The sequence below is a fragment of the Xiphias gladius genome, chromosome 20 (genome assembly GCF_016859285.1).
Source record: "Xiphias gladius isolate SHS-SW01 ecotype Sanya breed wild chromosome 20, ASM1685928v1, whole genome shotgun sequence".
Classification (NCBI taxonomy): Eukaryota; Metazoa; Chordata; class Actinopteri; order Istiophoriformes; family Xiphiidae; genus Xiphias; species Xiphias gladius.
Window position 1 is genome coordinate 11,135,771 of NC_053419.1, and position 10,346 is coordinate 11,146,116.

Genomic DNA, 10,346 nt, shown 5'->3' on the forward strand with positions numbered 1-10,346 from the left:
GTGTGTGTGTGTGTGTGTGTGTGTGTGTGTACAGTATTTGCAGAAGACAGAAGGTTAGAGAAAGGACTTAAAAAGATTTGATGCTCAGCAGCATTTTCAGTAGGCTGCACTGAGGGAGAGGGAGACTAAGTGTGCACACCTGAGTCTCTACTCAACCAGCAGCGTTTGATGATATGGTACATGTATACACACAAGCCTGGCTGTATGCATGTAGATGTATTTGTGTGTTTATGTATGTGTGAGGTGGAGAGATGGAGAGAAACCACTTGTGAATTCTTGCTTCCATATTCATTGGGTCGTGTGCAGGTGAAAGACTGATAAATATTGGATGTGATTCAGCTGCATTTCCCCATCTGTAGGCGGCAAGGTTCACTCTGCCATTAACTCCGAAAAATGCAACTCTGAATTGTGTGCGCCTGTGCTTCTGTGTTTGTGTGTGAAAGAGAGGGAGGGAGGCAGGTGGGGATAACAGGATAAGTAACTAAATAAGTGCATGCATTGGTGTGTGTGTGTGTGTGTGTGTGTGTGTGTGTGTGTGTGTGTGTGTGTGTGTGTGTGTGTGTGTGTGTGTGTGTGTGTGTGTGTGTGTGGGAAGGGATCATCCTCAATAGTTATCAGTTGTGTCAGATGTGCAATATTTCAGTATTTCCATTGTAGATGTGTGAGCCTTGAGATTTGATCTCACACTGAGGCGCATGCACACACACACACACACACACACACACACACACACACACACACACACACACATTCTTACAGTATAGACTACCTGCTCAGGAGTCACTTTTTTGTATGGGCGTCACATTCTCATCTTCTTTTCAAGGTGGCACATACATACACTGCACTCTCTGCGGAGAAGGCTCACATTCTCTAGGCATAGGCTGTGTAGTGTGAGGAGGACACATACACACTCGCCGAGAGAATGACGTAACAGCACATCAGCCCACATCTGTGGATGTTGGAGTCTGCACGAGTCAAGGTCACTCATAGATCGAATTAAAGTCACACACCGGGGCCTGCTGCGGGCCGACAGGAGAAGCGCGGAAACGCTGCATTTGTATTCCGACCTCGCTCAAGATCGTAGCCCAGTGTCTGCACTTCATGTGTGGACATGTGGACACACGTGCGTTTCGGGCGAAAACTGCAGCCTCAGCTCCGCCTCGTAGACGTGCAGCCAGCACAGGACGGAGATAGCCAGACCCGTGCCTGCTTGCTGCCATAACAGCTGGATGCGGATCTGACCCTTTGGCGGGGGGAGAAAAAAAAAAAAATCCATACCGCCCCGCACACTGCGTGTCTCTTACGAGCGAGTCGTTCACAGCTCTTAACAGGTTGGACTCCTGCCAAACAGTCCTGAGCCCCACTGCGTTTCCAGGCTGAATAAATTAACAGCCACTTACCGGACTGTCCCCTGTGACTGAGACCGTGAGAGGCGATGATCACTGCGAACGACCGAATCGATCGCTGTGATTGATTCATTGACAGCCGGATCGTTCGCCCGCCTCAGAGCTGCGCCGTCCGCTCGGGCCGATGCGGCCAGACAGAAAAAGCCCCTTTTCTTTGGATGACAATAAGAATCAAAAGGCGGGCCGTTTTTTTTATTTATTCATTCATTTACTTTTCTACAGCTGATGATAGGCTGTTTTAGGTGATGCCAAACTGAGAAAACAGGTCTCGGGGTTACTGTGAGTCACAGCAGCCCTCGCTTTGCCTCCGCATGACTTTCATTACACAACGACGCTTCATTCACAACAACGGTAAACGCTCCGGCGCGCCACGGGCAAATGTCCCCCCTTCCAGCCGAGTTGGTCCTCACCAAGGGCTGGAATTACACGGCAGCCGTGCCACATAGGTGGGCTACATGTAAGCGCAGTTTGAGCACGCGCCTGCTCGGCCGCACGCCCCGGGCTACACGGGACAGTCGGCGGACGTGCGGAGAGCGCAGAGAGCCCCTCTGCGCATCGCCCAGCAGCCGGGATAGCGCAGTGGTCGTTCATCAAAAACACACACACACACCTGCCACTCATGTCGACTTCACCTGGCCCGCGCGCGGAGGCTAACATCTGCCCGCCGAGACTTGCCGAGGCTGCTCCAGCACGGGTCTAAAGGCGGAGAGCTGCGGGTTGTCACTCACCTAACTTTTGCCGCCACAGAAGATATCGCATCGTTTCTTAAATGCCTCCTTTTGGACACGACAGTTCCCATGCTGACATGGAAACGGCGCAGGCAGGAAAGCAGTTCATTCCAAAGACTCGAAGGACGGAGGGATGCGGCAATGAAAACAGCGTTAAAACGTTTTTGAAAAAGTTAGTAATGGGAAATCCGGGAGCAGATGGGTCACGCACGAGCCTGCAGAGCAAAAAATGCAGGAAAAAAAAACCCAAAAAAGGAGGACGCCTGCCTTTCTCCGCTTCTATCACTCTGTCTCTGTGCCTCTCCCGATACCAGCGCCTTCTTGGGGTAGTTGCACAGCTGTCAGCCTGTGGCCGAAAATACACCTGCCCAGACACCTCTCTCTCTCTCTCTCTCTCTCTCTCTCTCTCTCTCTCTAATTGATCTGGAATGCAATGGGAGGATGTTAGGGGGTGGCGATAGCATCATCATCATCACCACAGAGGGGAGGGGGGTGTGGAAGCACTGTTTGAGGGACACAGGTGCCATCCCTGTAGGAACCACTGCTCATCTCACATCTCATCCATTTTTAGACTATTATCTGTTTATCTTTATTAATTTATTGTCTAAGGTTATATAATCAGTCATTTTGGTAAAAGGGTCTTTCTCTTTATCTCTCTCTCTCTCTCTCTCATGCTCTCACACACACACACACACACACACACACACACACACACATTGAAATGGAGAGACTCTCATCCATAACCAAGGGCAGCGGGAGCAGAGATGTTGAGACACTGCAGTGCTCTGTGAGCATCACTTCAAACAGCAGCATGATAACAATATTTTTTTAGAGCATGCTGTTCTACTGATGTTGAATGTTTTTTTTTTTGTTTTTTTTGTTTTTTTTCCCCAAACCATCGTTGCAAGACCTTCGCTGTTATCGTTATTCAAAGGAGTACCGGAAACTGACAGATCATAAAGGGCCCCTGCGGTTTCTGTAGAGTACAATTACGGCATAGTTACCGATGAGCACTCTTCATCTGCTGTTTCTTTCTGCAGTGGAAGGAACAGTTCTCCAACTGTCTCTCGTAGGTAATCGTTGTTGCAGGAGTTGCAGTGACTTGATGTCCAAAACAGATGATGGTCTATGATTTGTTGTAGGCGTTAGTGGAGAAAGTACTAAAATAAATCCCTCACTTAAATTAAAATGGCATACAACAGAAAAATACTCATGGTAATATCTCAAATTTTTATTCAAGCACATACGTTCATTAAGTGTAACTTGTCACTTCCCACCTTTAGAAGACTTTCGCGAGTGTAACCTGCGGCTTGGGAAAATTAGAAAAAACAAGACTGGTACATAAAATGGTTATTTTTTCGAACTCTTCTGCCTTTCTACAATTTTGTTTTATTGTGAAATAGGTTTAACACTTCAGGTCCTTTAAAATCATTTAAATGTAAAAATACGAGAGGCCAGAATCAGTGTTCAGTGGACCCTGTTTTTTTCTAAGGGATCACAAACCAAAGAGGTTGGGTCACCAGTGCTGAAAATAGTACAATGACGTTTGCATTGGCAGTGAACATCTGGTGCGGGATGCACATTTAATAACGATCTGAGAGCCTCTCCAGCCCTTTATTAGAGTGGCAATCAGCCAAGGATGGATGGATGATTTTAACGAAAATGGCTCGAATCAGAACAATCGTCTGAATTACTGTAAAGTAAATCAGGTTATTATTACTCTCACTTAAATCAATCCTTGCATCCATATACTCAGGTCTCACATAGGATCTAATATGAATGCAATATAAAGAAGTCAATTAAACACTTAAATTACACACACAAATCGATGAAATATTAAGCAACTTAATTATAAGGTCCTTCATTAAAGTCCTGCATTTATCTTGCATAGATTTTGTTTGCACTCAGTCATGGGTTGGAGGACAAAAGGTGACAGACTTAAATGGAGGGGTTTTTATAACTTCCCGTGAGTGTCTTCAAGCCTATAGCGGAGGTCTACGCAGGTAGTGGGTTGAGGTGGAGACTTGTGACTTAACAAGTGCTTTAAGCTCTAAGCTGTAGTAACAAAATGTCATAATCGACAGGGAGTAGGTATTTGAAGTGATCATATATTTCTATTTAGTGTCATAAAGAGTGTAAAAGAAAAACATGCAAATCCAACTTCTGACTGGTAAAATGGTAACTAAAGACTTATTACAACCATAGCACTACAAGCCAGAAAAGGGCAATGCTGTCAGAATGACAGCATTGCCCTTTTAAAACATATTATCTTAAACATGATTAGTAGAACTACAGATTAATACTATATATACTACATTTCCTTATTATTTAATGCTACATTATATAGCTCTATTTTCTTCCTTTTATTTAAAGAAGTCAGTGTTGGTCCAGCATTAAAGAAAATTTGTTAACTCACACTGTTCAGAGACAATTAATCACCTTTTACTGGTAGAAGATATTGAGTGTTGGTCACAGTGGTGTATGCACACACATGCCCATATGGGCACATGCACAAATCAAATAAACAGAAACAGAGGCAGCAGACGAATCACCCAGTAACGGTCGATTAGCTTTCAAACATCAATTCAATCTATCTTTCAGTCCACAGGTCATTTCACTAGCAGCTGGAACATGCAGGACGTCCTTGGGCTTTATATCTTTTGGTATTTGCTTCTCCTGCGCGCACACACCCACAAACACACATTCTAAAACAAAAGGAATGAAAATCAATAAATGAAGCAAAGCACTGCTGGGCTGGTGTGAGCTGATGTAGGCCATTAGGCAGTAAATAATTCCAGGCAGCTCTGACGAGACCGAGGGAGTGTGTGTGGATGGACTGTAGATCAGCAAGGGGGAAGGAGGGATGAATCAATGGAGAGAGGACAGGACGGCGGAGCTCCTCACACGAGAAAGAGGATGGAAAGAAGAGGCATGAATGAACAGCAGGAATGCAAAACAGATAAGGGGGCAGAGAGGGGACAGCATGCAGAGGAATGACAAAGAGAAAAGGAGATACAGGGATGAATGAAAGAAGAGAGAAGAGAGTTTTTCATTCTACACCGCTACGTGTCTACTATCCGGAAACACACTTGGATATACCGCGGGGCTGAAAATATGCTGAAAAAAGGGGAGGAAAGGAGTGACAAAATAGATGAAAGGAAGTGAAAATGGGAGGACAAGAAAGATACATGCAGCCATAAATCCACATCTGCCGAAGATATTAGTGTCTCCTATGACCCTGACAAGCATTCACCATTTGATAGATTGCAAAGCAGATCGATATTTAAGACTGCAACGATTACAGCAGCAGCCAGCCAAGAAGCCCAAGAGTCACTCTCAGGGGGATACATTTACACTCTGATCTCAAATCCTGTTTTTCGTGGGTAGAGATTAAGATTAGGAAAAACAATCCATTTCTTTTTAATCAACAATAAACCCAAGTTAAAATACAGTACAGTGTATGTAATTTTATATGTAAAGTATATGTGTCATTTAAATGAAAGTACCTTCTCTAAGATTGTCCCACTGATTACTATGAGAAATGTTTTTTTTATACATATGAGTATATACATTTAGCCATGATGGTGGCAATGTTGGTCTGTCAGTTCAGTATTGGATGGATTTCCACGAAATTTTGTACAGATGTTTATGTTTCCCAGTGGATGAATCCTACTGACTTAGGTGATCTGTTGACTTTTCTTCTAGCGCCATCGGCGGGTCAAAGTTTTCACATATCCTGTGAAATATCTCAACATCTGCTATATGGATTGCCACAAAATTTCATGGTTCTAAGAGGATGAATCCTTATGACTTTCAGGATCCCTTAAATTTAGTGTAGCATAAAGTTCATTTGCAACAGCAGATATGTTTTGAAATAATTGCGACTGTATTACATTTTCCATTAACATAATGAGAATATGTTGTTCATTTACGTTTTTGGCAAGTTGTAAATACATTGATACTGAACGTATCATTAAAATGTTACCCAATCTTGATAATTTACAAGACTGTGGATGTGAACCCCAGTCTCTGGTGTGACAGTGATGCGGTTTGTACATCCACCATCTACCCCGACCACATCGTGGTTACTCAGCCACCGTCAATAAATTAAGTGCTTCATTCATTCATTCATTCAAAAAAAAAATTGCCTGAGAACATAATCCAGCCCACGATTGTGTTGCCAACACAACATAATTATGATTTAGTAGTTTATGAATGTAATTTCTAGGAGACAGGGTCAGAAATTGTAATTTGTTTAGTAGTTTTGTTTATGATCAATACCTGCAAATCAGCTGTACTTTATCTTTACTGCTAATTAGCTAATGTAAACATGCTAACACACTAAATGCATGTTAGCATTGTCATAGTGTGCATATTAGCATGTTGATGTTAGCATTTAACTCAAAGTACAGCCTCACAGAGCAGGTATTCATGGCTGTGTGACTTTTGGCTCTTTTTTTAAAAACTTTGGATAATAGAAACTTTCCAAAGTGATAAAATTCAGCTCTGCTTTATTTTGGCTATAAAAATGTACACTCCCAACACATTTAGCTGCTACACACTATCAGTTCTTCTATCTGAATCTTAATCAGTCCATCTGACAGTGAGAAAATGTATGCAAAGCAAATGTATGCTGATAAAAATACCATCAAAGCAAGAGATCGGGTGACAGGGCTAAAGAGGAATTGAGATATTGTGAAAAATAATTGTGACTTTACCTCTTGGGCAGTCCAGATATTTAATCTGTAAACATGAAACCAAATCATCAAGCCTGCCCTATTTTTGGAGACATTGAGGAAATTTTAGGGGGGTTAGTAAATCTTAAGAGTGGATTAAGACTCTAAAAAGCTAGAAAAGCTTTAAGTGAGACTACCTAAGGGAATGCTAATAAAACTGAACTCTTTTAAATATCATTGTTTCTTTAAATATACTGTTTCATTTTATGATTTAAAGGCTCTAACTCACATCAAAGAGTGATACTTCCCAATGGTAATGAATTTTGATGATGAGTGCATTATAATCTCATTTGCTATATTTGACCACTTAATTAAGTCATACACTCGTGACCATTAGAGGGGACAGTTGCACAAAGCTTCACAGTCAAGTAGGTCACAGCCTTTTTTTTAATTAACGGCAGCCTATATGTTAGGAGACAGTATAGCTGTCCATTATGCTGAATTATCCTTTTACTGGTATAAGGATAAAGCCGACGCTTCTGTTTCGACTTTTATCTTCTCAATTTTTCTCACTTCATTTTCACTATCAAATTATTTTTGTTTAGCTCTCACAAATGGTGGCTTGTGCTTATGACTTTGAATGTTGTAATTATTTAGATTGACCAGGGTTTGTTTTTATTGTGGACTGATCATGTTAAAGATAATGTTAAGAGCACATGTTAGGAGTCATCGTGTTTGTAAGAGAGAGGTGATTTAATTCTCTTTAAACTATGTTGTTTTTCTGGTTCTTAAATCTACCTTTTGTAATAAACATCATATGTTTATCACACACATCAGGTTGTTTCTGTCTTATGTCAATTATGTATCAATACGCTTGCTTAAAATTCTACTGAGAAAGGATTCTTTATCACTGTGTACTTCATATATATTAAATTTATATATTGGTGTTTTTCAAAACATTTAAGACATCTAATTTTTTACATGTATATGTTTTATATATATATATAGTATATATATTATATAAATTATATATGTATATAGTATTGTACAGTTTCTCAAAATGCTACTGGCAAAGAATGCTTTATAATAATTTTCAAATTCATACACCAATGGAGGTAAATTGATCAACCACTTTGGTCCAGACGTAAATATCTCTGAAAAATTGAATGGATTGCCATGCAATTTAGTACAGACATTTGTGGATGTACTAAACTAAATGATATATCTTTGAAAACCTATTAAGAGTAGAGGCACATGACCTGAACAATTTATACTGGCAGTTAATTTACCATTATTTAAAAATTATTGGTATGGCTCTAGGGACGGCAATGTCAGTCAGTCCACTACTTTGGTTCAGACTGAAATATCTAAAAAAAAAAAAAATTAAATTAAATATTCAGTGTATTGCCATTGAAGTTTGTACAGACATTCATGGTCCCCAGAGGATGAAGCATACTGATTTTGGTAATTTGACTTTTCCTTCAGTGCCACCATGACGTTCACAGTTTTGGTTTTGAGTGATATATCTTAAACGGTTAAATGGGTGGTCATGAAATTTGGTACAGATATTAAAGGTCCCAAGAGGATGAATCTTAATGACATTCACCATCATCTGACTTTTCATTTAGCCAGCAGGGTCAAATTTTTTCAGGTATCCAGTAAGATAGCTCAGCATCTGCTGAGTCTAATGGTCCCTAGATGATGAGCCCTAGTGACTTTGGTGATCCCCTGACCCTTCCTCTAGTGCCACCATGAGGTTGACATTTGTGCTTTTAGGTGAAATGTCTTAACAAATATTGAATGGATTTCAATGAAATTCGGCACGCGCATTCACGTTTCTTACAGAATTAACTGCATTACCTGCTCAATCAACAGATCAAATTTGTCCAATGCGTTGGTTTATGAGTAAATACTTGCAAAACTAATAACATTGGCTGTAGACTCCTTGTCTTTAAACAATATGGAGTAAGCTACTGATTTGAGGAAAGAGATGAGCATTTTAATGATGTCACTGCTTGTACCATCATTACAACTGCCACCACCCAGTTTATAGTGTAGCTTGAGCTGCCATGTGACTCTTTCATAAAACAATTAAAAATACAGAAGCCTTTCTAACTCTTTAGGAAAATTGTCTACTGAGTTGTGCATCCATCTGTCCCACGGTGCTGTGTAGCACTTTGTTACATAAACTTTATATCTTAATTCATAATTACATCGAGGACTTTTGCTGTAAACCCTGTTCTCTTGAGGCAGGCAAGTTGTCTGGAGATAATGGTTTATAAAGACGGGGATGGGAAGAAACTGTAGAGGAATACACTTTGGAGAGTAGATGAGGATTAAAAGGAGAAGAGGATAGAAAATAACGTTTCACTGCTAGCATTACTTTGTGTGGATGCATATTAAAACAAACTGAAGAAAAGGTTGACATCCTCATCGGTGTGTTGGTTAATTTGCCAAGAATCGCTGTCTCTATTCAATGACGGAGAATCAAAAAGCTGCTACATATCTCTGTGTAAGTGAGGACCCTGCTCATCTGACAGAGCAGGGATGGGTGAGGGGAGATAGATGGCAGCACTAAAGTGACAGAAAGCGAGGCACAGAGATGAAGTGTGCTGGTGTGGGAGGAGAGATTTTCATGGGCAGATGATGGATAGCGCAATCCATGGGCGGGGAGAGAGAAAGTGGGTTGAGTGTGTGTGTGTGTGTGTGTGTGTGTGTGTATGTGTACGTGTGCCAGCTTTAACCAGGGGTAGCCAGGGAGGCTGAGAAGTCTCAAGTCTCAGTTTAGATTGACTATCAGAATATGTAACAAAATAATCTCACATCCCGGTACTGCAACTTCAGAAAACAAGTCAAGAGTGAGAAAAATTACTTCAAATCTGTTGGAGTGGTTGTATTTTCCTCCTGGAACTTGCAAAAGTCAGATAATGTTCTTGTCAGGACTTGTCCTTTAAAATACCTGGAAAACTAAAATGCAGCTATGGCTATTCTTGACCTAACACTGATATATTGTTCCTCGTCACAACAAGCATCCCCACATTTCTGGAAAAATCCAAATCAGGTATTTTTTCAGGTACAGTGTTTCTCTTTTCAGCCATTTCCACTGCTCCCCTACCCTCTCTCCAGCATGCCAGAGCCCAACAGAGCTGGTGGCAAATAAACTAACAAGGTCAGCCAAGAGACATTTATCCCCTCTGCATACGGACTCGCCACCACATCAATCTCGCACTAAGAAGCCTGTGTGAATACAATTACAATTGCATGCACATACACACACTATGGGTGATAAACGAACCATGAGCACTTCCACAGGCGGGCAGGCTGTGCCTGGAATAAGATGACATACAAGCTGATCCCTATCAAGGACTGTAACTGTAGCATGTACGAGAATTTGTACTTGATCTCAGAGCATTGCACTTGTCTACTAAACAGAGCAGACAAGCTGCCAGCAGAAGCTTAAAACAACTGTTTGGTCTGTCTAAATAAGTAATTGGGAATTATGTTAATATGGCTTTTGACAAATTGTTCAATTTAAA

General features: G+C 41.2%; 1 protein-coding gene across 1 annotated transcript in view; it reads right to left on the minus strand.

Moving 5' to 3' along the window:
• Window positions 1–2,205, minus strand: part of LOC120806535 (NMDA receptor synaptonuclear signaling and neuronal migration factor) — a 38,807-nt gene extending 36,602 nt beyond the window's left edge. The window contains 1 exon segment of the mRNA XM_040157817.1: window positions 2,135–2,205. Within this exon segment, the coding sequence (XP_040013751.1) occupies window positions 2,135–2,205 (71 nt within the window).
• Window positions 2,206–10,346: the final 8,141 nt, after the last annotated feature.